The sequence below is a fragment of the Equus przewalskii genome, chromosome 26 (assembly GCF_037783145.1).
Source record: "Equus przewalskii isolate Varuska chromosome 26, EquPr2, whole genome shotgun sequence".
NCBI lineage: Eukaryota > Metazoa > Chordata > Mammalia > Perissodactyla > Equidae > Equus > Equus przewalskii.
In genome coordinates this window covers 15,369,134-15,396,950 of record NC_091856.1, presented here as the reverse complement: position 1 = coordinate 15,396,950, position 27,817 = coordinate 15,369,134, and the positions used below count along the sequence as shown (strand labels likewise).

Below are 27,817 nucleotides of genomic sequence, written 5' to 3'. Positions count from 1 at the left end.
GCTTGGAACAGACAGAGGTCTAAATGATACAATTGGTTTTCCCCCAACATGCAAGTGAGAGGCTGTCTAGAATGAAGAATAGTCACAGCCAGGCCTCAGACCAAGGCCTCCGACTTCTGGATCCCTATTAGGCGGAGTCTGATCCAGGATCTCCTGCAGCATCCCTGGTAACTTCAGGCAAATCACCTCACTTGGGCATCTCTGTATCCTCCCTGTCAAAGGAATATTCGTACTCGCCCAAGAGACTCACATGGCCATTGAAGGGGTAGTAATATTAAAGGAATGGATACAGAAATGCACATGCTCCAATATTATTCTGTTACAACATAGTAGTAGAATATTTGCTTTCCAAGCAGTCTGGAAAGCTTTACCAAAAGAAGCAACTCTGGAACCACACTTTTTGTTTTTCCTGAAGGGCATGATTTGTTCCAAAATCAGAGAGTATACACATCAAATTAACTTTTAATTCAGCTACCTTGCAGTTCATTTTTTGTTTCCTATGTAAATCTTTGGTGGTCAATCAACCATATTTTCCACCAAGAGCTCATGGCTTGTTTTCAGGTGGGAATGGTTAAAAGTTATATATAATAACATGTGTTTGACATCTATGAATAATTTTTATGATAACGTTCAAGAAGGGGATATTTCACAAAACTCTGTCCTCAACTCAGGATTAAATGGTGACTTACTGGTGTTTGGTTTTGCAGGGGGAGGTAGGACAGTGCCAGATTATGTTTCAGTTATCAGATTTCTCCAGAAAAACCAATGATCTTCTAAACATGTTTCCTGAGAAAATGACTACGTGTAAGTTACTCTACAATAAATTTCCTGTAAATTGCATAAGTGATAAATCAAAGAGGAGAAAAAGCTCAGTGCCTCTACAATTGTTTAAGAATTGTGTTAACATGGTAACTGGTTCCATAAAACATGCCATTTTATTGCTAGACAAAGTATTTACTAGTTTCTGCAATCATCGAGAAATAAAACAGAAAGGGGCCTGAAGTAAGCAGGGATGAAGCCCCTATTCCTCAGTCCTTGTATCTGTAAAAGGAAATTTTGGCTCCCAAGAAGGAATGATTATAGCTGCACATCTAAGTCGTTTTCTAATCCAGCGTTTTCAGGAATAAATTTGATATTTTGATCTTTGTGGGTCTGACTCATGCGTCTTCTTCTCAGTGGATTCCAAACTCACAAATAGGAACTTAGATGTGATCAATTACCTTCTCTAAAGCGGGAACTTTAGACGGAACATGCTTGGAGAGAGGACCTGAGATAAGCATGAGGTGCCTGGAGATACAGTGAATGAGAGCGAAAATGGCATGAAATGAGGTTGTGGAATAGGGAAGGATCAGACCATATATGATGGTGGCCATGGTCAGTGTTAGCATGATGCAACGGAAGGATCATTGAAGTGTTTCAAGTAAAGGAAAAACATGCTCAGATATACATATTGTGGCGTGAAAAATGGATTACAGGGGAGCAACATGTCAGAAGGGAGATGAGTTACGAGAGCATGGCCATGGTCTAGGTAAGAGATGAAGTGGTCCGAACCAGGGCAATAGCGGTGGAAGGAGAAATGAAGAAACTCCAAGTGCTTTATTGGGGTAAAAATATCCTTCATGAGCAAAACAAAGATGACCCCACATCTGGTTAAACTTACCGACAAGGATACATTTTAAAATTTTGTTGTTTCTTCAATTCCCTTTTGCTGATACAGACTCTAATTCAAGGACTAACCCTGTTTCCTCCCCCGAAAGGTGGATCATGATAGAACATGTGTCTCACAAACAGCTGCCAAGTCACATTGATAAACAAGAGGTAAAGGCCAATAGGACATAAAAATCCTACTGATAATGTATTTACATCTTGGCTTGTGACTCCTTGACCATACTCTCAAAGTTGCCAACATCAGAAATAGTTTTGAATGTACTTCTTGGACACTTTAATTACTTCTCTGTAGTCAAGTGATTTCTAAATAGTTCTAGAATTAGACATCCTGGACATCTATGTATTTCAACTGCTCTTTTTTTATGTGTTAAGTATTCAACCACGGAAAACTCTTTTATGGGACCAGTCTCCTTCCCTTAAAGGGTACCTGCTCATAGGAATAATTGGGCATAGCTGGGTTGTTAATAGAGTGCCACTGACTGATTTGGAACACCAATGTCCATGCAGGGAAGCAGCAAATAATCAAAAATATGTACTTCCTGGTTGATCGGTGGTTGTAGAACAGGAGGTCATCCTCCCGACAAGAGTCAGGGTCACCCTTGGCTCTAGACCAATAGTTAATGGCATTGAGCAAAGATATTCTACCCACATTAACGCATACCTTTTGCAGAGATAAGGTTTCCAAAGTACAGTTACAGAAACTGGGCTCACCTGGCTTCTGTGGAAAGGATTTTTATTTGTTTTTCTTTCACTTTTTAAAAATAATTTACAAAGCATATATATTTCCATTACATGATTTGGTAAAGGCAGAACAGATATCCTTATCCCATTTTTGTTTTACACTTCACTGAGTTTTAGGATAGTCATAGTTATATAATCATGACTACTATCTAATTCCAGAACATTTACAAGATCTCAGAAAGAAACTTAGTACCCACTAGTAATTACCCCCCATTCCCCTCCTCCCCTCAGCCTCTAGAAAGCACTAATGTACTTACTGACTCTATGGATTTGCCTATTGTGAACTTTTCAGATAAATGGAATTATACAATATGTGATCTTTTTTTGTCTGGCTTCTTTCACTTAGCATGTTTTCAAAGTTTATCTATATTGTGGCATGTATCATAACTTCATTCCATTTTATGGCCCAAAATTAATCCATTGTATGGATACACCACACTTTGTTATCCATTCACCAGTTGATACACATTTGGGTTGTTTCTACATTTTATGCATTAAGAATAATGCTGCTGGTGATCATTTCACAATGTATACAAATACAGAATCATTATGCTGTATACCTGAAACTAATATAATGTTGTATGTCAATTAGACCTTAATTTTTAAAAAGGGAAAATAAAAAAATAAAGTTGCTATGAACATTTATGTGCAAGTTTTTGTGTGTATGTATATTATCAACTTTGTTGGTAGGAATGGAATTGCTAGATCATATGGTAACTGTTTATCTTGTTGAATAATTGCCAAACTGTTTTTCACACCAACTGCACCATTTTTCATTCCTACCTGCAACGTATGAGCATTCCAATTTCTCCACATCCTTACCAACACTTGTTATTGTCTGTCTTTTGTTACAGCCATCTTAGTGGGTGTAAAGTAGTATCTCATTGTGGTTTTGATTTGCATTTCCCCAATGATTAATGATGTTGAACATATTTTCATGTGCTTATTAGTCATTTGTATATCTTCTTTGCAGAAATGTCTATTCAAATCTTTTGCCCTTTCTTTTTAAATGAGTTGTCTTCTTTACTGTTGAGTTGTAAGAGTTCTTTATATATTCTAGATACAAGTCTTTTATCAGAAATATGATTTACAAATATTTTATCCCACTCTCTTGGCTGTCTTTTCCCTTTCTTGATGGTGTCTTTCGAAGCACAAAAATTTTTAATTTTGAAGAAGCCTAATTTATCTATTTTTTTATCTGATTGCTAGTTCTTTTGGTGTCATATCTGTGAAATCATTGCCTAATCCAAGGTCACAGAAATTTACATCTATGTTTCCTTCTAAGAGTTTTGCAGTTTTAACTCTTACATTTAGGTCTTAGATCCATTTTGAGTTAACTTTTGTAAATGGTGTGAGGTAAAGGTCCAACCTAATTCTTCTACATGTGGATATCTAATTGTCCCAGCACCATTTATTGAAGATACTATCCTTTCCCCATTGAATGGTCTTGCACCCTTGTTGAAAATCAATTGACCATAGATTTATGAGTTTATTTCTGGACTCTCAATTCTATCCCATTGAAGTATCTATCTATCCTTCTGCCAGTATCAGACTGTTTTGACTACTGAAGCTTTGGAGGAAGTTTTGAAATTAAGAAGCGTGAGTCGTCCAACTTTGTTCTTCATTTTCAAGATGGTTTTGAGCCAGTCCTGACGGCCTAGCAGTTAAAGTTCAGCATGTTCTGCTTCAGTGGCCCGGGGTTAACTTCTTGGGCACGGAACCACACCACTCGTCTGTCAGTAGCCATGCTGTGGTGGCAGTTCACACAGAAGAACTAAAAGGACTTACAACTAAGTGCGGGGGAAGGAAGGAAAAAAAAGGAGGGAAATTGGCAACAGATGTTAGCAAAGGGCAACTCTTCCCCTGCAAAAAATGAAAACCTTAAAAAACAAAATGGCTGTTTTGGCTATTTTGTGTCCCTCACATTTCCATACAAATTTTAGGATCAGCTTGTCAATTTCAGCAAATAAAAAGCACCTGGGATTTTGACAGGGATTGTGTTAAATCTATAAGTCAATTTGGGAAGCATTGTCATCTTAATAATATTGTCTTCCAATCCATGAACATGAATATCTTTCCATTTATTTAACTCTTTATTTCAATGAGGTTTTTCAATTTTCACAGTACAAGTCTTGCACTTCTTTTATTAAATGTATATCCAAGTAATTCATTCTTTTTGAATTTTTTATATGGAGCTTCTATCCTGCATCTTTGCTGAACTTGCCTATTAGAACTTGCTTAGTTCTAACAGTTTTTAGGATCTTTAGGATTTTCTATATAAAAGATCACGTCATCTGCACATAGTGATAGTCTTACTTGTTCCTTTCCAATCTGGATGCCTTTTCTTTCTTTTTCTTGCCTAATTACTCTGGCTAGAACTTGCAATATGACGTTGAATAGAAGCAATGAGAGCAGACATCCTTGTCTTTTACCTGATCTTAGGGTGTGAGGCTTCTTACTGTATCTTTCTTAGCTTGGTGCTTTCTTAGCCCTTGAGGCATTAGTGTGGATGGCTCAGACTCTCCCCAAGTGTCCTTCATAAACAGTCCATCAGGTTCTACTCATTTGTATTTTTCCCTCAATGATGCTCCACGTCTCTGGATTTAGGGTATTTATGGTCAGTCTCCCAATTAGATTATGTATGTTTAATATCTGATATTCTATCTAAAGGCTACAATAGCTGTAAAAGGAATATTTACTTTTGAATGCACTGTCTCTTTCAGTTAGCCAGGGTTTCAAATTATGTGGCCTGAAACAAAGCAATGCCTAAATGTTCCAATTTATCCCATCTTTGTTGCCTTGTAAGTGTGATTATTTTAATGTCTTAAGGATGGCTTTTGTGCCTTGAAAGGATTACTCAGAGACTATGTTTTTATTGTTTAAATCAACTTTATTGGGGGTATAGTTTACACCCATAATAAATAAAATGTAGCCATTTTCAGCGCATCATTCCATGAATTGTGAAAAATGTATAGATCTATGTAACCACAAAGAAGTTTCCCCACTCCTCTCTGCAATGCCCCCACCCCACTGATTTGCTTTCTGTCACTATATATTAGTCTTACCTGGTCTAGAACTTCATATGATGGATTCATACAGTATGTAGTCTTTTGTTCTGGCTTCTTCCACTCAGCATAGTATTTTTGATCTTCATCCATGTTATCGTGTACAGAAGGAGTTCGTTCTTTTTTGTTGCTGAGAAGCATTCTATTGTATGGATATATCACTTTTATTAGCAATAGCAGTAGTATGGCCATGTGCCAAATAACGACATTTCTGTCAACGGACCGCATATATGAGCGTGGTCCCATAAGATTAATACTAAATAGGGGCCAGCTCTGTGGCCAAGTGGTTGAGTTCACGCGCTCCGCTTTGGCAGCCCAGGGTTTCACCAGTTCGAATCCTGGACATGGACATGGCACCGCTCATCGAGCCATGCTGAGGCGGCATCCCACATGCCACAACTAGAAGGACCCACAACTAAAAATACACAACTATGTACTGTGGGGATTTGGGGAGAAAAAGGAAAAATAAAATCTTTAAAAGAAAAAAAAAAGATTAATACCAAATGGCCTAGGTGTGTAGTAGGCTATACCATTTAGGTTTGTGTAAGTACACTCTGTGATGTTTGCATAACAACACATTTCTCAGAACATAACCCCATTGTTAAGCAAGACATGACTGGAGTAGTATTTCACCTGCTGATGAACATTTGGGTCTAGTTTGGGGCTATTACAAATAAAGCTGCTATGAACATTCATATGCAAGTCTTCGTGTGGATATGTTTTTAAATTTCTTTTGGGTAAATACCTAGAAGTGGAATTACTGGGTCATATGGTAAATGTATAACTTCATTGAAAAATAATTTTAAAAAACCTACCAAATTGTTTTCCAAAGTGGTTGTACCATTTTACACTCTTACCAGCAGTGTATGGAAGTTAGTTTCAGTTAATTCACAATCTCACCAACATTTGGTATTATCAGTTCTTTTAAATTTTATCAGTCTAGTGGGTGCAAAGTGGTATCTCATTGTGGTTTTAACTGGAATTTCCCTGATGACAAATAAAGTTTAGCATCATCTGTTCATGTGCTTATGGGTGACTCATATATCTTGAGAAGTATGTATTCAAGTCTATTGCTATGTTTTTACCAGTTGTTTGTCTTATTGAGTAGTAAGAGTTTTTTACATTGTAGGGGAGGAAGACATTTCCTCTACCTGCTCTGGGTCCTTCTGGCCAGAAAACGAATTAAATTCACATGAGACAGAATAACAGAGAGAATTAAACAAAGCTTTATATCATGTATACATTGGAGAGGCTCAGGCAAACTGAGCAACTACCCAAAATGGCAGAAGTTCTTATCTTAAATACCACCCACAGCTAAAGACAAAGGAGGATGTTGGGGGTGGGGAGAGTCAGTTATGGGAGATTACCAGACAAGCACAGTAAACAAGAATCAGGTTATTATGCAGGCTTGACTCCTTGCCTTCCACATTGATGAGAGTTTCTAGAGATAAGGTCATCCTTCCTTCTTCCTGGTACAGAGAGAGAGACACCTTTACAGATGGAGATTTCCTTTACAAGTGTAAACGTCTCTTAACAAAGGCTAAGTAAATTCTACTTTTCAGAGTTTCTTTCCTGTCTGCAGTTTTTAAAAATAACCAGCCCAAAATAATCCTCATGCCAAAGAGACATATATTGGGGTGGCCAACTCCAGTCCCCCACAATACATTCTGGGTATAAATCCTTTGTTAGGTATACGTACTGTATATGCATATGTGTATTTTCTTCCAGTCTGTGACTTGCCTTTTCACATTCTTGTAAACAATGTTTTTCAAAGAGCAGAGGTTTTTAATTTTAATGAGGTCAAACTTACCAACTCTTTTTTTATAGTCAGGGATTTCTGTGTCCTGCCAAAGAAATATTTGCCTACCTCAAGGTTGCAAAGATTATCTCCAACATCTTCTTTTAGAAGTCACATAGTAAATTTTGAGTGATTTTGTTGTATGGTGTGAGGTAAGGGTAAGTCTCTTTCTTTTTTTTTACAGAGATAGCCATGAGATTTTTGAAGAAGGAGAAAGAACCTGGAAGCAGCAATGAGAAGCATTTACCTGACCTCCTGGCCCTGACTTATAATGGAGCCTGCACTTGAGAAGAGCAGAAGTTTCAGTGAATGCAAAAGAAACATCTGAGAAGAGGTTAAGAATGCAGTGGGACTTGCTGGGTCCAACTGGTCCCAGCAGGGTGAACAGCCAAGGGTGTGAGAGGGCAGGGCTGGGGATGATTGCAACAGATTAGGGGATGTAAAGAGCAGTGGTGTGTAGGGTAGGTGATTCACATGGGTGGTTATACTGTTTGAAATTTACATTAGAATACGCAGCATTAAAAATGTGATATTTATATGTATATTCACTCCTAAAATCTAAACAGTTAACATGTGAAGTACCCTAATCAGGTGTCCACTTTTGGGGGGTTTGAATGAGCATTTGAAAATCCCCAAATAGGAACTGATGTTCCAGAGGGAGTTTCTGCAAACTATTCAAATATCCTTCTAGTTAGAGTTTGTAAATTAGCATAAGGAATGTTAGATATTTTTCACTGATGAAAGGAAGGGTGTCCAAGATAGGTGGACGGGCTGGCTTGAAAACTGTGCTGGCACTTCCTCCCCTTCATGAGAAGAGTAGAAGAGGCGCTGTGCATTTAGTGTGACCATGTGACCTCTTTGAACCTCGATTTCCTTCTCTGCGAAATGAGAAGGATAATATCTATGTCCTAGGGGATGTTGAGAAGAATGATGCCACACCCCCAGCTCCAGGCCTTGCACTTAATGATTATTCTGTACATGTATGTTTCTTCCTTTTCCTTCAACCACCTTCTTTACCATGGTATTTTGAGCTTCCCAATTTGATATCACTCACTGTTTTCTCTTTTGTGTCCTCATCTCTACTCTCTTGCTTGACACAGTCTTCAAGCTTAACTAATGCTGGCCTCCCTCTGAAGATCTCAGGGCAGTCTATCAAATCTTAGTATACTTCATCACCTGGGATGCTTCTCTAAAATATAGATCCAGGGATCTACCTCAAAAGACTGTGATTCCATGCCTCTCTGGGTGTGGTCCAGGAGTCTGCAGTATCATTGGCACCCCTTGCTATGTTGAATGAGGTGGTCAAGGGCCACACCTACAGAAATCTGTGATCTGAGAAAAGCTTGCTTCAGAAGCCCTGGAGCTGCCTTTTCTTCAAATTTGAACAAAGACAGCAAACCTAGTTTTCCAGTCCCCCATGGAGGCTCAGACTGAGCTGACCCAGAAACCTGAAGCAAGTTCATCATCCACACTACTTGTTTCTGCTATTCTTGATGACATGGAAATATCACTTTTGCCTATCCAGCATCCATTTCCCCCTTCTCTGGTAACCCCCTGGATTTTCCTTACTCCTGGTCAAAATGATTCAAGCAAGGCTGAGGCCTCCCCCCACCCAACTCAAGTCAATGAAGGTCAGCCTCTGGGACATTTACTAGAACAAGGCAGAGCAATGCTCTTCCGTTTGGGATACTAACCTGGTAAGAACTAAGCCTGGAGCTGCCTAGGCTAGTCTTACATAAGGTGGAGAACCCACTGAGAATGAAACTATTGAGAGATGGTGCCTCTGTGACATCTTTAGACCGCTGGAGTTCCTGATAATAAGATTTACCAATTCTCTTTCCAGTTTAAGTCAGTTTGAGCTGAAATTTTTCCTTCCAATTGAGCATTCGAATACACAGAACCAACCCCCCAAATGAAGGCCTGTACGTCACCCTTTCTCTCCTCCTCTCACCCTTAGCTCTCTTCATACACGGATCTTCCCTCACTGGGTTGTCCCTGACAATTCCCCCGCACCTCACTCTCCTCACAGAACGTCACCTCCTTGCCACAATTGAAATCCTAAGGACTCAAATTTCTGTCCCTGTAGGCAGGGGACCTTCCTCTTTAGGTAGGGCCAGGTCTAGCCCACTTTGCTTTCACACTTTGAGGAAGAAAAATGCTTTTCCTTTGAGACTCATGTTATAGAGCTCACTGATCTTTATTAAGTTCCTGATTACTTCACTTACTTAGGACTTCGACACTGGTTTTACAGTCTCTTCTACCTCTGCCATCATTCCAGAGGGACCTCACCATCTCATTTAATAGCCTGTCATCATAGTTTATACTGCATATCAGGCATGGTTCTAAGCACTCTACATATATCTTAGCTCACTCAACTCTTATAATAGCATATAATCCACATTTTATAGATGAGGAAGTTGAAGCACAGAAAGGCTATTTAGACTTCAGAGTTACCCAGCTACTAAGTTATAGAGTTGGGGTGAGGACAAGGGAATCTAATCGCAGAATCTGGGCTCCTAACATACACTCTTGCCTCCCAGTTCCCTCGAATTGTAGCATCCCCCATCTCTACTCTACTCTGGTCCTGCGAAGGTGGGAGGGAGTCAGGACCTCCTCCAACTGAGTCACTGGTCATTTGGAAGGTCCTTGGAGAGAAGTCAGCTGAGGGTGGTTTGGATGGCCATTAGAGATCTGTTCCTCCCCTTCCTAGAGCTCAATTATTTAATGTCACCTCCCATGTAAATGTACCAACTAATAGGCCCAGAAGCTGGGATATAAGTTGGCTGAAGACACAGCAGCAGAAAAGCAGGTTATATATTCTGCTCCTGGGACCCCATAAGGCCTCTTCACTGCCCCAGTAGTCCTTACTGTCTGTGGGAAAGTTGCTGCATTCAGGCCAGTCCAAACTCCTCTGTCTAGGACTGTCCTTAGAATGTGTCCCTTGTCTATATCTTACCCATGGCCCTGTGCTCCTCACCACTCTGGAAACTTTGCACAATAGGTTCAAAACCTCTGGTTTTCTTCCTTCCTCTCTGTTTGAAAGAGCAGGGAGAAGGAAGCCAGGGGCCCTGGGGGAAGGCCAGGGAGCAATTAGACCGGGCCAGCCAATCACACTTAGATGTGGCTTCATCCAAGCCCCTCCACTCTGAAAATTCATGCTTGAATCCTCCCACCCCAACATCATCCCTCCTTTCCAGCCTTCCGGCTCTCACTCCTCTCTCCAGCCCAACAGCTTCTCCATCTCCGCCTCCAGCTGCTGACAGGCCCGCCTGGCTTCACAGTGCCAGCTACCACACTCACCTTCCGCTATCCCCAGTCCTGCCTGACCCAGTCCGCCAAACGCAGCCCTGTATCAACACGAACGGCCCACTTCTCTGTTCCAGGTTTACCACTGGTAGAAAAAACTCACACAAATGTGTGCACTGATTCCATTAGAAATATACAGTCGCCAAGCTCAACATGGCCTCCATGACACCAAGCAAGCCTAATTAGTACTCACAACAGCTATCATGATAACTATTTATTGAGTGCTTACTATGGGCCAAGCACTGTCCTAGTCACTTTACAAGCACTTTAATCCTCAAACAACACCACCACGAGTTACAGAGCATCATGAGGCCCATTTTACAGAAAGGAAAACTGAGGCACCGGCGGTCAGGACCTGCTTAGGGTCTCGACGGCGTCACTCTGGCCACACTCACAGCCCGCACGCGGCTGTGCGGTCCTCAGGGGCCCAGCCAGGTGCCGGACCACCTCTACGGCACTAAACTGCTGTGTCACGCTGAGGCAGCAGCTTCAGCTTCATCGGTGAAAGCGAAAGAACGGGAAGGAGCGACGAGAACAGAATGGGCGCGGGCAATTTGGGAAAGGAGGCAGGGAGCACACGCAGAGAGACTTACTTCCTGGTCTGCGTTACTCAGCACTTTGTGGGGTTCCCGGGAATGGAGGGCAGGGGCGTGGCGGGCCTTCTCGAGGAATCCCGCCCGGCTTAGGCGGCACCTTCTCGATCCTTACCCTTAAGGCCTGGCTGACCCCTGTCCAGGTGACCCTGTGGCTCTGAGTGTGGCCGTCGCCGTCGCCTCCCCGCCTCCCCTGGCGGTGCACTGTGCACGCGCCCTTTAACCCGCTCGATGGCCCCCACCACTACCCACTCCCAGCTCGGGTGCGGGAAGGTGGCGCCGGGGGTCTGGGTGGGGGGGTCCCCTGGAGCTCCGCCCCGCGCCGGCGACAGCCCCGCCCCCGACCGTGGTCCCGTCCCCATCCGGCGGCTCCGCGGCTGCGGGAGGCGGGGCCTGGCCGCGGAGTCTTGGCGGGCGCAGGAGGCTAGAGCGGGCGCGCCCCCGCCACACGCACGCCGCGCGCGCCCGCCCGCCCCGCCCCTGTTGTATAAAGAGAAGGAGGGCTGCGCGCGCTCCAAGCTCCGTCCGACTCTTTGGATCCGCTTCCATCGCTGTTTACGGTCGCTCGTCAGACTCCAGCAGCCAAAATGGTGAAGCAGATCGAGAGCAAGGTACGCGCTCCCGGGGAAGGCCGGGCGCGCCGTGCACCCTCCGTCGCTGGGGAAGGCGATGGGCCGGAGGTGGGCAGGCCGCCCGTCCGCATCCCTGGGCGAAGGGGACGCAGCGGCTCGGCCTGGGACTGCGAGAAGCCCGGGCCTGGGTGCGCCCGAGGCGGTCGAGCATGCCCTGGAGGAAGCGCGGAGAGAGACGAGGGCCTCCTGGAGGGCGGAGTCAGGGTGCCCAGCGCTGCCTGCGCCCAGTGCGCCCGGGGGATGCACTCGCGCGGGGAGCGCCCGGGTGTCTCCCCGCTGCGCGTTCTGCATCCCCTGGTCCAGGAAACCCTGATGGAGTGAGGGGATGGAGGGAGGCCCCCCTTAGCCCCATCTGTATCCCGATACGGGTCCGGGCCAGGAGATGGAGGGCCCCTTGGAGAAAGCACGGGGTTGCTGGCCGCCACTCCCTCCTGGGTGAGCGGCGTGATCCACCCGCGCTGGGTGGAGTGAGCTCCCTTGGGAGCGGGTCTAGGCCGGAGACTCCCGGCTGCCTTCATCGCTGCCGGGCCGCTGAGATAACGGGTGTTGTATCCGCGCAGAGGGGGCGGTCCCGCGCTGGAGACCCTGCTCGAAAGTAGGAGTCCGGCCCCAGGGGCCCAGGTGGCGGCTAGGAAGTGAGGTGCGCGTCGAGCCCTTGGGACTCCTCCTCCTGCGGCGCTGGGCGTGTTTCCGGCAGTGCCGGCTTTGGAATGACTCAGTCCCCAAGGCTGGGCCCAGGGGACTCCGCTGCTCTACCCATGTGTGATTCACCCTCAGTCAGTGGGATTTGCAGAAGCCAGAAGTTCCCCTGGGAGCAGCCGCGCCCGTCTGTGTGCTCGTTGGCCTCCGGGTACCCAGATGGTGGTTCTGTCCTTTTAGGAATGTCCAAGGCAAAAAGTGTTCCCATATTGGAAAGTCGTGGCCAGGCTGATACCCTCCTGCCTGGAAAACCCAGAGCCTAACATTGTGTCTGGTATACTGTAGCCACTCAAATGTTTGTTAAACCCAGAGAAAGGAAAGTAGGAGACCATTGATGTTGGAACAGTGAGAGACCTCTCCAAAGCGTTTACCCTGCGCTACCTCCCACCCCAGTAAAGCAGGGGAAAGGCGGGTCCTCCCCTGCCGTCAGTGCCCCGACCTGTTAGCTGCTGGGATGGGCTTCGGGAAACAGAAGTTTCTCTGTAATGATCCCTTATCTTTTTGTTACTTTTGTAATCAGGAAACATACATGATCATTGTAGAACATTTGGAAAGAGAGATCTATTTCCTAGAAGCAACCAGAGTAATTGAGATTATTTTATGTGTCCTGTTTTGTGTCTGAGCTTTTTTTCTTTTCCGTCTAATTTAGCCGGAACACTTTCCATGTAATTAGAAGCTTTTGTAATCATTTCAGTATCTGAACACCTTGCTGGATGTTTAGGCAGTTTTCCATGATTCAGTGAATATTTTGTTCACAACCTTTGTACAGAGTTCATGCTGTTCCTCAGGTTGGGGTCTGGAGTATGGTGGTTGGGTCAAGGGATGTGACCTTTGTTTTTAATAAAATTTTTTTTTTTCCCTTTTTCTCCCCAAAGCCCCCTGTACATAGTTGTGTATTCTTCCTTGTGGGTCCTTCTAGTTGTGGCATGTGGGACGCTGCCTCAGCGTGGTTTGATGAGCAGTGCCATGTCCGCGCCCAGGATTCGAACCAACGAAACACTGGGCGGCCTGCAGCGGGAGCGCGCGAACTTGGCCACGGGGCCAGCCCCAAGGGATGTGACCTTTTTAAGGCTTGTAGATGCGGCGAGAAACAGGAGAATTCTCATTTCACTGCACGCCATCAACGCTGACTTTTCCCCCATAACTTTGGCCAAATCATTAGTAAGAAAAATTATCTCGCTGTAATCTGAGTAGCTTTGAGTGATTGTGACTGAACTTTTCTCCCCCGACATGTTGATTGGCTAATTGTAGTCTGTTAATCTGCATGTCCTTATCGATTTTTCCTATTGGGAGCTTCTTTTTTTTGTGTGAGCTTTTATATTAAAATTAGCAACCCTGTCATTTGTTGAAAAGAGAGATCCTTAATATTGGGTTTTCTTCTACGTACTTTGATTCAATGCCTAGTGAGTGACAAATGTCTGTGTGGGGAGGGCTTGTTCCCCAGCGTCTGCCAGCCTCATCAGTGTAACCTAACCGGTGAGAACCCACTGAAGGAGTAAGCAGACCTTTGAGTGGCCTGTATTAGTTGTCTCCGAATCCATACAGGACAAACAGAAAATGGATTGATTCCTGGAACACGCCTTTCAGCCCTTCCCTGTTTTAGTTGTCAGAAATATGACATGCTCTTCCCCTCATCAGTGAGAAGATGTGCAAGGGTGACAGGAAATTCATTACTCAAAAAGGCACTACAGGGGCTGGCCCCGTGGCCGAGTGGTTAAGTTCGCACGCTCCGCTGCAGGCGGCCCAGTGTTTCGTTGGTTCGAATCCTGGGCGCGGACATGGCACTGCTCATCAGACCACGCTGAGGCAGCGTCCCACATACCACAACTAGAAGAACCCACAACGAAGAATATACAACTATGTACCGGGGGGCTTTGGGGAGAAAAAGGAAATAATAAAAAATCTTTAAAAAAAAAAAAAAAAGGCACTACAGTCTGGGGCCCAAGGGCCCTGATAATCAGTTGATCTTCAAAATTATGATCCAGAGTCATTAATCAAAATTAAACGAATTTGAACATTACTTGTAAATATTGGATGCACCTTAGAGTTTCATCCTGGTGGACTAAATTGGTGCCACTGGCCATCTGAGATAACTCAGAGGCGCTGTGTTGGTAGTTCAGAGCCACTGGGATCTATTTCAGACATGAGTGGGATAATGGATCATAAATGTGATGAGAAAGAAATCAACACCCGGTTTTTTTTTCCCCCAAGAATGGCAGCTGCCGTTTATTGAACTATCTTCTACACACAGGCATTTTACTAAATGCTTTACGTCCACTCTTCTAACTAATTACCTTTGGAATGGGTATGTTTAGGAAAAGAGATGCTAGTTTCTGCTCTTATCTACCCCAGTTATAGTGTTCTGTGTTCAGAATATTTGTGTCCATGATGGGTACCTTTATTAATCCTCATTGTTAGTTTCCAGGAGCTAAAAATTGTGGTTTTTTTTCTTAGTTAGATAATCTTGAATCATTTTTAAACTGATGTCTGTTTTAGGCAAACTTTAAGTATCAGGAGAAGAGAATTTGTCGTGACGTCGACACACACCTGGCTCTGTAACTCATGTTCAGTTAAGCCAAAAGTTATTGTTGCCTGTCTCTTTTCAGAATATTAGGTCGTTTTGCTTGACTTTGATTCAGAATTGTTTTGGGGACCCCTTGAGGGTGTTTGAAATAGCTTCTGTTTTGAAAGTAATCCCTGCAAGTACTTAGGGAAGGCCAACCGTGTTCGCAAACAGATGTGTTGATCTGACCAGATGTTGTCATTCCTTGACTTTTTTCCTGTCTTACCTGGACCTTGCAGTGAAGAGTGGCTGGTTTGACCTAAAAAAAATCGTGTTAGGGAAGGCTGTGAGTGAAATTCAGCTGGAAAACCGGTAATTTTACAAATGATTTGTAAATAATAACTTCTCTCCTTGTAGCTTACTGTCTGTGGCTTAGCACCCCCACCCGCACCCCGACACATCTCCCCACATCCAAAGGTGGGATGGGAGTTAGTGCCATCATGACTTAACCGTTATCAGGAACACCACTTGGGAATTGTTTCCCCCCAAAAATAAGGTGGAAATCAGAAATTGAGAGAAGGAACTGTACTTCAGAGGAATTCACTTTAGATTTTTTTTTAATGATGTTTTATTTACTTTCCTTCTTTACTGGACCAGATCTGATAGGGTTCTTAGCGTTCAAGGGAGGGGAATGTTCGTTTCAATTAAGCCAACGTGACCAGCATTTTTCCCCCAGAAGAAACCTAGATTTCAGTCACATGTTTTTATGTTTTGATTTCTCTTCATTGCTCCGCTTTTGATCAGCACTGACTGACTAATTGTGGGTAAAAACAAGTCTCTTGTTAACTAGAAGGTTGGGTTCCTAGGTTACAGTGTCAAGACCGTGAGTTAATTATTCAGGGAGGTTGGTGGGAAGGGATTTCTTGATCATTTCTGCTGGTGGAATTGTATTTAACATGCACTGCTTATGCAAAATAACATCTAAGGAAATTCCCTTCATCAGGAACTAAAACTATCTTTGGTTTGGTCCACAATGAGGGCAGAGTTTGGAGATAAAGGGCAGAAATCAAAGATAAACAGTATGATCTTGACTCTGGGAACTCCATTGCAAAGAATACAAGGAAATATGCTTAATGTCAACAGTGATTGTCTGAGTGTGAGGGTTTGGGGAGGTTATTTTCCTTGATATTTTTTTGAGCTTTTGGCGTGTTCTACCATAGAAAATAGTTTAATCAAAAAAGCGTTAGCTCTTTTTAAAAAGAAAGCTAACTTGTGGTGTCTTCGTTGCAGAGTTCTCTGCCTTGGTGGCTGCAATGGAAGTGGCCCCTTTGATCAGTCGATAAGCATTTAGTGAATGTTGACCATAAATATACCTAGATTTGATGTGGAAACATTTTTAATACAAATGTCTATTTTCTTTTGTTTGCTTAGTTTGGCTATAGATTAATGAACAATATTTTATAAAATTCGTGAAGACACGAATGTCGATACACTATATACATTATACTTGTTGCATCTTATCAAGTAACACTACAACACTCTGTAGGATTTCTTCCAACAGTTTGTTCTGATTTGGTTTTTTTACTAAAAATTAGGTCCTGAAAGCAGGACCTCCAATTCGTGCTTTGTGTCACATTTTATCAGGTTTAACCAGGGCTTTTGGAAATGAAGCCATTTACCTTACACTTTCCTTTCTCCCTTCTTAGTCTGCTTTTCAGGAGGCCTTGAACAGTGCAGGAGAAAAGCTCGTAGTCGTTGACTTCTCAGCCACGTGGTGTGGGCCTTGCAAAATGATCAAGCCTTTCTTTCATGTGAGTATTAAACAACTTCTCCTTTGTATGAGATTTGTGGTCACAAAGCTAGGAAAGGAGGACAGTTCAAAAGCTTTGGGGGTCTTTTGTTAGATCTTTGGTCTAAAAGTAATAGTATAACAACTTAATTTAGTTTTACACAGGTAGCCCATTGAAGACCACTTTTGAAGTTAATTTGGTTGTCTTCCAGCCAAACATGGGCCCTATTTGAAATTTAGGCCTCAAAAGTTGATGTAGCAAATTATTTTGTATTAGAAAAAATTCGATTCAGAGAAAACTGATGTCCTTTATGCTTCCCTGATCCTTGGTCTAAATTTTTGGATCTTTAGTTAGTCTATACTTTAAGTTTCCATTTAAGAAGCTTGAGTGTGTTGATTGCTGTTACCCAGTTCTAAATCTTGGTGGATTTTTCCTTTTAAATTTTCCAGTCCCTCTCTGAAAAGTACTCCAATGTGGTGTTCCTTGAAGTAGACGTGGATGACTGTCAGGTACGTGGCTGGAAGTTAAGAACACAACCAAGCTTGCACCCTGGCCTTTCCCTCTGCATCGCACAGTGCTTGTTTTCATAAACATGTCAAATACTACTAGAACCACAACCCTAGCCAAAAAGTTCTATTTTGGAAGAACAGGTAGTTGTGCCAACTATGGGCTTAATCCTAGATATCAGGGCTATAGCCCTCACATCCTAAAGAAAGCATGACGACAGACGGTTGTGGCTTCTGTCCCTTCCCAGTCACCGATCTCTCTGAAATACTACATAATTCTACCTAACATTCTGAGGTGCTCAATAAGTAGAAGTTAGATTTGGCTGTGATAAGTCAATCGACAGAGTTGGTGGTGTCAGCAAATTGGAGGACTCCTTTTAAGGTTGTGAATTAATGACACAAGGAAGTATATTCACAAGTGCCTTGGTTGATTTTAGTCAATTAGAAAACCCATTTGTTTTAAAGAACACACACCAGGGTTCCTGGTAGAGAGCCGAGAGGGTAATCTGGGGGACATTCCAGGGTTGGTTTGATTTAACAAATGCTTGTTTAGCGCTATATGTGCTGGCACTGTTGTGGGTCCTTTACAAGTCTCGATTCATTTCAGCCTTGGTGCCGGCATCATCCTCATTTTACAGAGGAGAAAACTGAAAGACGGAGAGGTTGCCGTGGAGTTACAGTTAGGAAGTGGCAGAGCCAGGATATCAAATGAGGTGGTCTGCCTTCCCAGCTGATGCTCTTACGCACACACTTGAGAGGAGGCTCTGTGCTGGGGGTGCAGGTCCGGTGCCCAGCACGTGGCCTCGCTCTCACACAGCCCCCTGAACTGGGAGGGCCTGAGCAAGATGGGTCACCCAGGGGCTCTTTACAGCTGTGTGGGCATTTCCTCGTTAGCCCCAGCGGGGCCGGAGGGGGTTAGGGTCTGATGCGCTGCACCTGGTTCTCATCCTGTCTCAGTGACTTCTGCTTTAGGCTCATCTCCCTTGGTTCTTCTCTCTGTCCAGATCTTAATCCCTGCCCCTTCAGCCTCCCAAGGTTGCTTATTCAGTGAGCAAACATGGAATGTTTAAGAAAGGTACTGAAAGGTTAGTTTTAAAAGGTTTATGGCAGTACTTTCTAAACCTGTGAGGACCTGCCAGCATCACATTGCTTATTCTCGGCACATTTTCTGATTCCACACTCCTGCCTTTGCTGGCACTGTCTTCTCTACCTGGCATCTCATTTCCTTTCCTCCTTGACGAACTCCTAGTCATCAGCTTCACGTCTTCTCCAGAATCCCAGTTACCCCTTTTATGCCCCAGACTAGGTTAGTTTCCATTTCCGTGTCCCCATCATGTCCTCTGCCCCGCTTGTCCTCTTGCATTTGTGGTAATAGAATGGGGAGGATCCTGTACCTGGACTGCCTGCTTATTTCCCAGCTGCGCCTCCTTAGCTGGGCAGGCTTGGTTATTTATCTTTTCTCTGCCTCACTTTGATCCTCTGTAAAAAGGCAGTGTTAATCCAACATCATAAACCAGCTATCAGGATTAAATGAGATAATACCTGCGAAGAGCCTGGCACGTGATAAGTACTCAGTGATATTAGCTATTACTATAATGATCTCTCTGTGTCTGTCCTTTACCATTAGTCCCTGTCAATTTCTTGGGGTCAGGGACCCTGTTAGATTCACTTTTGTTTTCCCTTCACCTAGCATACCTGCCTGCATGTAGTAGGTCCGGAATCAGTGAACGTTGTATGGTTGTTAAGTTACTGTTCTGATGTGTCCCAGAGTTTTAAACAAAGAAGTGAGAGTAGATAGCATGTGTTTGTGAACAAAAGCCTTGCTCCCTCTTATAACCTAACTTACACTCTTGTTTTTCCTATATGGTCACCTTAACCAGGTGAAAATGTCACCTGGAAGGGACTAGAGAAACTTCCATCTGGTACTGACCCTGTCATAGCAACTGAATAGATTTTATCTGAAAGTAATAACGTGCTAGATGCCGCGGTAAGCTCTGTGTGTGCATTAGGTCAGGTGATCCCCACAGTAACTACAAGGACACTTTTTATTAGCACCTCCACTGAACAAATAATGGGACTGCAGCATGCAAGGAGAAGTAGGTCAGCCGAGACAGAGCCTGTGGGTTTGACCCTGGACCATGCTGGACCGAGGACAGGTGCTCTTTCTGCCTCAGTCCAAACCCTTTGGGAAGTAGGTATGCAGAGCAGTCAAGGACTTCTGTGTGGCAGGGCTCCTCCGTAATGTCTGGGTGGCCTACTCATGATCACCCTGCAAATTCCAAACCTTGGAGTGACTCTCTCACAAATTGGAGGCCTTTCACTTTGCCTCCATATTCTAAGGATGGAGCACCATGCAGTTTTTTCCTTTGGATATCTCTAATGAGTATTATTATACTATCTAGCCTTATTGATCTGTTGCAGAGTTAAAAGTTGAACTCATTCCAGCACCCTTTGGTCACCACATACACGTAGCAGTAGTCTCTGTCAGCTCCTACTCACCTGGCCATTCAGCAGAATTAGCAAGGCAGGAAATTTACACAAAAAGCAGGTTCATTGAACAACTAGGAGTTATTTTTCCCCGAGGAATTTACAAATGACATGAGTGGATCTTCTGGTTGCTTTGGAACTCTAGGTAAAACCGTCACCTCATTTCAACTCTAAAAGAATGCAGATAAGGGATAAAGATTGCATCAATTTCTGAATATTAGGTCATTATTAAATAGATGGAATGTTTAATGACTGAATTAGTTTAAGTTTTTTATGCAGATAATTGCTGACCTTGAACTTCAGGCCCAGGGTACTTTACATTTATAATGTCTTTGGGGCGAACAGCATACGGTTTTAGTAGAAGGATCACTAAACATTTGGAAAAAATTGTTTTAGGTGTAATAGATTTAAATGGACAGTTAGGAGGCATGGACATAATATGTGGTACACAAATTTTTTTTTTTTTTTTTGGGTGAGGAAGATTCACCCTGAGCTAACATCTGTGCCAATCTTCTTCTGTTTTGTGTGTGGGACGCTGCCACAGCATGGCTTAATATGCAGTGTGTGGGTCCATGCCTGGGATTTGAACCTGCAAACCCAGGCTGCTGAAGTGGAGAGCACAAACTTAACCACTATGCCAGCCCCTAATCTTCCTCTGTTTTTTCCTTGGGGAAGATTAGCCCTGAGCTAACAAACATCTGTGCCAGCCTTCCCCTGCTTTATATGTGGGATGCCTCCGCAGCATGGCCGATGAGTGGAGTAGGTCTGCGCCCAGGATCCGAACCTGCAAACCAAGGCCGCCGAAGCAGAACGTGTGGAACTTTAACCACTCGGCCACGGGCTTGGCCCACACACACAAAATAATTTTGAATTCATAGAAAAGTATGAGTACCAGCTCTTTTGAAAATGAAAGACTGAGACTCTACTCCCAACTCTCTACAGGGCATGGTACTTATTTTGTAAATTAAAATAAGAAACCGAGTAATTTTGACCTGATTGTTTTGCAGCCTTTCAGAATGCCATGTGTTTCCATTTTAATTAGCACAGCCAGGAATGAATTAACAGAAGTGACTAAAGCAAGTTGAAAGTTGTCTCAGCTCTATGGAGGGCTAAGCTAGAAACCAATGAAACTAATAAGGTAAATGTGGTCTTGTTACTCTTACCAATAAAAACTAATAAAAATCTGCAAATGGGCAAAACTACAGGGATGGTGACCAGATCAGTGGTTCCCGGGGGGTGGGGTAGGGGAGGGTTTGACTTCAAAGGAGCTGCTGAAGGACATTTCAAGGGACTGGGGAACAGTTCTGTATCCTTATTGTGTGGTGGTTGTGACATGACTATGCATTTGTCAAAACTGGGAGAACTTGCATGTCCTCCCCCAAGTCAATTTTACTGTATGTAAGTTTTTTTAAATTCTAGATTATAAAAAAAAACCAGGAAGTGAGGATGTCATTAGGGCTTGAGCTAGCCTTATGAATGTTTTTAAAACCTCAGAAGTAATTAAATTTTGAAGTATGCATACCTTTCAGATCACTACACGAATAGGCAACTAGTCTGTCGAACAAGAAGTAGAAAACAAAAGAAAACTAAGACATTAGCTTTAGGAGCCTGCCCAGTGGCTCAGCGGTTAAGTGCGCAGATTCCGCTTCGGCGGCTCAGGGTTCGCTGGTTCGGATCCTGGGTGTGGACACAGCAGCACTTGGCAAGCCATGCTGTGGCAGGTGTCCCACATATAAAGTAGAGGAAGATGGGCATGGATGTTAGCTCAGGGCCAGTCTTCCTCAGCAAAAAGAGGAGGGTTGGCAGTGGTTAGCTCAGGGCTAATCTTCCTCAAAAACAAAACAAAACAAAAAAGACATTAACTTTAGACAGTAACGATCAAATGTTAGTTGAGGAACTACTAAACTTTACCAAGTTCCATAAAAAATTTTAATAGATGGGTATATTGTGTTCCTAGATATTGACTCAGTTTTGTTAAAATGTCAGTACTCCCAAAATTGTCTAACTCAAACTGACATTTTTGGGAAATTGATCATGATATTCTGAAATAATATAGTCAGGAAAATCCTGGAAAGTATTTAAAAATAATAATTGGGGGGATGAAATTGTGGAGGATGGGAAAGGACAAGCCCCATAAAAATAAAGTATGTTAGTTGCACTAGTTAAAAGAGGCTGGTCGCCTAAACAGAGTTAGGTAGGTTGATCCGTGGACTAGAAGAGAAAGTCCAAAAAACAGAACCAGGTCTGTTGAACCGGGTGTTAATGATTAACCATTTGGGGTTAAAATGTAGCAACTCTACCTTTATTCCCAAGTAAAATCTAGTAGAAATTTAAACATCAAAATCCTCAAAAGTACTGAAATGATAGACACCGTCAAGCGCATGAAACACCTTGTCTCTTGTAGTCTTAAGAATTGAACTGTTTCTCTCCTTTGCCATTGAGGACATGGGCCTGGAAAAGTTCAGTCACAGAACTAAAGTCTGTTTGATGCTAAATTGAAGAAAGCCCATGCATTTAATGAAATGGGTAGGGAAGAGCTGATGGATGATTTGATTACATGAAAAGTCTTAACCTGGGTGGCAGAAATCGTGATGAATACTGATAAACTGACACACATTCCTTAGAAGGTAGTTTAATAGTATATATCTAGAGCCTTTAAATTGAGCATGCTCTTTCTCTCAGCAATTCTACTTCAGGCGATGGGAATTGAACCAGGAAGTAGAGATATTTATATAGAAGATTAGAGTGTTTACGTTAGGCAAAAATCAAAGCCTCCTACATATTGACTAGTGGATTAGTTAAAATGATGATGCAGCCATAAAGGAATGCTATTGGACCATAAAAAATGACTGTGTACGTTTTCATGGGGAAAAGTCCATTGTATGTGCATTACACCTAGTGTCTATGTGTGTTTCATTGCATCTAACATGGGTTTTATAAAGGAAAGCATTGAATGTGGGTTATACTTATAGAAATTAATTAAAAATGAAAATGATCTTCTTAAACCCAGCAATTCCACGTTAAGCTTTTTGCCCTGGGGATGTGTCTGGGAACTTAATTCATAAGGATGGACATAAGTTGGAAATAACCTAAAAGCCCAGGATGGGGGATTACAGTACGAAATCCTGTGTCACCTTTAAAAATCACTTTCACACCCAAGGAAAGTGACAATGCTGAATGCTTAAACTAAAAACTTACCGTTTAAAGACCTGACTGCAATTTAAAATAAAATGCATGAACATCATTTAAAACACACCAGGAATCTCTCTCAAAGCTTTGACACCACTTCTTTGTGAGCCTTTATCTTTTTTCCAGTTTTTTTATGATTTTATTGTAAGTTAAGCAGTTGTATCAATGCAGGAATGCTGACCTCTGGCTCAGTGAGGTGTAAGGCATCCAGAATCTGAAAACACTGACTAAACTACGACTTTATTGATTGGGACCGTTTATTTTCTGCTGATAAAGCTTTGGGAGTGGCTTTTCCTGTCTGAAAGTTGTGATAGTGTCCAGGTCCTGATGTCTTGCGTGCCTTCACATGCCGTGCAGCTCCGTTCCAGCCTGGTTCTATGATTAGAAGCGGGGGAGAGGGTGCTCATTCTTCCTGGACCACTGCCCTCCCACCGTGGATGTAAAAACAAAACCAACACCCTCCTCTTGAGGCTTCTGCCACCTGCGTACATGAAAGATGGTATCCAGCTGGTGGCTTACAGGTGCCACGTAGAGAGGGTGGGGATTGTAGTAGACACCTGCTCTCCAGTGCCATGAGGGGTAAGCCCGGTGTCCCCAGATATTCAAGTTCAAGAGATATCTGCTAGTGGGTAAACCAATTCAGAGGGTTTTTGATTTTTTGGTTTTTTTCTGGGAAAGATTTGCCCTGAGCTAACATCAATTGCCAGTCTTCCTCTCTTTTTCATATCTGGACCAGAGTCAGCCCCATAGACTACCAGTTTTTATTAACCTTTTAGCTAAACTAGTCCCTCCCTCCTTCTAACTTGCCGTCTTCTAGACTTCCTGATTGCTCATCCACAATTCGTCCAGGACCTTTGACATGTGCAGTTCGTAGTCTTGCTGTCAACTCTTCACCCAGATTTTCCATCCTGGATGCTCATACTACAAGGGAGCCACTGGAGTAGTAAACTGGTGCAGTTAAAACTTTGTCATCTTCATTTTGATAGTCTTCTCACATTTCTTGGTAATTCCCTGTAACTCTTGCTTTCAGCGAATGTTCAGTGTTTGCAGCATAGTAGGCATTCAGTATTAGGCGTTTTTATTCCAGCCGTTACTGTCCTGGTGCATTTAAAGACAGAGTAAAGGTTCTCTGGAAAGAAGTCTTCAATAGTAGTGCCCACCACGCTTCCTGCCCAAGCTCGCAACAGTCCGCACGCAAATTCCTGAGGATGTAAAGTCATGCTTTTCTTTGCAGTCTCAGAGGAAGAGGTGAAGTTAGGCCGGTGTGTACCATCTCCTGGAGGCCACTGCATTTTTAATTCCTGTCCCCCTTGCTCCCGAATCACAAACTAGAAACCACCACGGTGTTTATAGCTGACCTTCCTTTCCCGTGAAGCCTCTGGTTTCCGAGTTCTGGTTCTCAGAGTTCTGCCTCCTCAGTTGCTGTCCTTCCCAGCTTTTGCTTCTTAGGCGCTGCGAGGTTCTGCCTTTCCTTCCTGTCCTCCTTATTTGAACGCCAAGCTGACATTTTCAATCCTTATTGGACCTCTTCACCTGAAACTCTCGTCTGAACCAAACCGTATTCATGGCGTTTCCCTCCGAACCCCGTGTGAACAACGTGTTGCGAGTGTGGTGTTGCCCTCTCACTTCATCTTCCTGTAATGAGACTGAAAAACGCTTGAGACTGCCATGACCTTTGAGCTGCAGAAAAATCGTTGGATAAGAGCCACATCTAGGAGAAGAGAAAATGTGCACCAGCTAGCCCACTTAGCAATGTTAAAAGTTTATCCATTTTCCTCCAAGCCAGGAGTCCCGCTTTATACTGATTTAAAGGGGGGAGGCAAGGTGTGTGGAATTTGTGGTTCCCTTCAGGTGATTCCGATATGCAGCCAGATTTGAGAACCTCCAAGTGAATTTTTAATTAAAAATAGACAGAAAAACCGGTATGGAGCTGTCCCTTTAGATTACTGTGACTCTGTTCTTGAACAATTCTCTTGGAAATAAATTTTTCTTGCTAACAATGGACTGGAGCCTTTATGATCATCTTCTCTGATCACTCCCTTAAGAAAATTGGAAAAACCGTGAGGAAAGACAAGAGGTGCTAATTCTGAGGAATAGTTAAGATTAAAATCCTGAATGCGGTTACAGCAGAATTTTTTATTGCTCCTTTATGATACTTGAAATAGCTGAGATAGAATTGATTACCCAACTTATTGAGTCACTGTATGTATAGTATCTGATGCTGGCAGCATGCTGCTTGTGGGTGCCCCTCATAGAGGAGCAAACACGTTAAGAATTGTAATTGAGAATATAACCAAATTGGCTTTTGTGCTGCTGTTATAGTCCTTATATTGATTTTCATATGCAAAAAAAAAAAAAAAGTCCTAATGCTGAGATGTGGGTATGTAACAGGAAAAAGATGCTGGTTTGGGTTACTTCTGTCAAACCTCAGCATTCACAGTCTTGTTCTCATCCTCTCCTCCTGCACCCCCTCCCTCAGGATGTTGCTGCAGAGTGTGAAGTCAAATGCATGCCAACCTTCCAGTTTTTTAAAAAGGGGCAAAAGGTAGGTACATCTGACCTTGAAAGAAAACATGTCGTAAAGGAAGAAACTGAATGGACTTAGTCCTTCTCGGTGGGAAGCATGCCCCCATTGTGTGTTTTTAAGACTATTTAAATAGGTCATTCTTCATTGATTTAAGTACATAATGTGACATCTATGTGAAAATTGATCTTTGCTGGAACTGGTCACTAAAATCTCTGTGACTGGTGCTTCGTATTTCTATCATGAAGTGCATTTGTCTTTATTAAGAGGTATTTCTGTAAAAAAAAATTGTATTTGAGTCTTTTGAGACTTTGAGGATTTTTCTTCTTAGTTTTTATTTTTTATTTTTAACTTAAAAGAGCTGTGTTACCCAGGGATGTTAATTTTTGTGTGTGTGAGGAAGACTGGCCCAGAGCTAACATCCGTTTCCAATACTCCTCTGTTTTTTGCTAGAGAAAGACTAGCCCTGAGCTAACATCTGTACCAGTCTTCCTCTACTTTGTACGTGGGATGCCTCCACAGCATGGCTGATGAGTGGAGTGGATCCCCACCGGGGATCCGAACCCATGAACCAGGGCCACTGAAGAGAAGCGTGGAGAACTTTAACCACTCAGCCATGGGGCTGGCCCCCAAGGATGTTAATTTTAAATTAAGATTATACTTCCCTTCCCCTCCTCCCATTTCTTTCCCATTCTGTGATCATATCTTAGGCACAAAATTGGGACACTATGCTACATCTAATGTCAATTCAACGTTCTCTTAACAGGTGGATGAGTTTTCTGGAGCTAATAAGGAAAAACTTGAAGCCACCATTAAGGGATTAATCTAATCGTGTTTTCTGAAAACATGACCAGCCATCAGTTGTTTAAAACTTGTAATTTTTTTTATTTACAAAAAGGAAAGATCAAGTATGAAGACTATATACCCACCTGCCGTCTGATTATAAGTGACAATAAAATATTAATTCTACCCTTTTTAAAACTGTCTGGTATCTTTGAATAGCTTTCAAAATAAATGAAAAGTGGCCATTAGATAATATTTAATGTCCTAATTATTTTCGTATATTCTTGATCAGTTTTTAGTAACCTCATAGGCTGTTGATTAAGACTTTTTCCTACTATTACTACCTTAGTGTATTTCTAGAAAAAAATCTTGTTGGGAGCAGTGCAGATAATAGAGTAGTATGTTAAAATTCTGTTATTTTTTGACCCTTATGAACAGAGAAAATAAATAGTATTCTGTTCTAGCAGGAAAAGCCCCTGTGCTGTCTGAATGATCGATCAGCATCACCAAAATTGATGTCCACCCATGAAGGAATTCTCTATCTCTAGTTTGAGATTCCTGTCCCAAAGGTCATAGTGAGCTGCTAATTTTGCTAATGGTGACTGAGTCCTATTGTATCAATTGGGAATTCTTCGTGGTCGGCTCACAAGGGAGTTCCAAGAAATATTACCATGGGAATTTTGATTCCCTCAAAGTTGCTGAGGAACTGATTTATAGGCCAGATAGAAGTTTCAACCTGAGTGGTAAAGGGTGTAGAAGTTACCAGTTATTTCATTCAAAGAACATTAAGTGTTTGTGTTCTAGACACAGCAAAGGGCTAGACGAATGCTTGAAGAAAGTTTTTAATTTGTATGATAATGAAAACCATAGAATTAATCATATGCCTTGCGTGATCCTTATATTAATTCAATCTTTGCAACAATCTTGTGAAGTTAGTGCTGTAATCCCTGTTTCCCAGGGAGGAAACAGGCAGAGAGGTTAAGTAATTTCCCCAGTGTCACGCCAGTCAGTGGAGGATCTGAGATTCAAACAAAGGGAGCTGGAGCCTGAGTACGTGCTCTCAAATACTACACTGCTTCTCAGTGTAACAATCTGAGTAACTGGTAAAATGATGGGCCCTTCCCTAGGTTTTTTTCTTCATCTAAAATTAGGGTGCTGAACTTAGATGACCTGTGAAAATACTAATTGAATATGTTCCAGGCACTGTATTAGGCTAGGAATATACCTGTGAATAAGACACTCTTCTCCTCATAGAGCTTACATCTAGAAGGGGAGGCAAACTAATGAATAATAGACTATGGTATATTCTACAAGGCCGAAACAAACAAAGGGACACAATAATTGAGACTAGGGGGACCTGCTTTGATGGACTGGTTGGGGTGGGGTTCTGTGAGGTGACTAAGCTGAGACCTGATGTTGAAAAGGACTCCGACCAGCAAAGAGCTAGGGAATCTGCTTTTCAGTAGAGAGAATGGTGTGCATAAAGGCCCTGAGTCGAGAAAGACCATCAGAGAAGCATGAAATAAAGCCAGC

General features: G+C 42.8%; 2 protein-coding genes across 2 annotated transcripts; one reads left to right on the top strand and one right to left on the bottom strand.

Annotated features, from left to right (window-relative positions):
• Positions 1 to 6,677: 6,677 nt before the first annotated feature.
• Positions 6,678 to 14,425, bottom strand: LOC139079574 (uncharacterized). Its single transcript, XM_070594989.1, has 2 exons — positions 14,328 to 14,425; positions 6,678 to 13,381 (listed from the first exon to the last, which is right to left on the bottom strand). Exon 2 carries the CDS (start codon positions 12,092 to 12,094, stop codon positions 11,261 to 11,263), a length of 834 nt encoding a protein of 277 aa, XP_070451090.1. The 5' UTR covers positions 12,095 to 13,381; positions 14,328 to 14,425; the 3' UTR covers positions 6,678 to 11,260.
• Positions 11,643 to 26,482, top strand: TXN (thioredoxin). The gene is made up of 5 exons (XM_008513605.2): positions 11,643 to 11,782; positions 16,712 to 16,816; positions 17,245 to 17,304; positions 25,457 to 25,522; positions 26,268 to 26,482. Exons 1-5 carry the CDS (start codon positions 11,759 to 11,761, stop codon positions 26,328 to 26,330), a joined length of 318 nt encoding a protein of 105 aa, XP_008511827.1. The 5' UTR covers positions 11,643 to 11,758; the 3' UTR covers positions 26,331 to 26,482.
• Positions 26,483 to 27,817: the final 1,335 nt, after the last annotated feature.

Excerpts from the sequence above, each read along its gene's own strand:
- TXN (XM_008513605.2), top strand. The coding sequence starts at position 11,759 with ATGGTGAAGCAGATCGAGAGCAAG. Across the intron at positions 16,817-17,244 it reads TGATCAAGCCTTTCTTTCAT|TCCCTCTCTGAAAAGTACTC; the intron begins GTGAGTATTAAA and ends TAAATTTTCCAG. Across the intron at positions 17,305-25,456 it reads TAGACGTGGATGACTGTCAG|GATGTTGCTGCAGAGTGTGA; the intron begins GTACGTGGCTGG and ends CCCCTCCCTCAG.
- LOC139079574 (XM_070594989.1), bottom strand. The coding sequence starts at position 12,094 with ATGCAGAACGCGCAGCGGGGAGACACCCGGGCGCTCCCCGCGCGAGTG.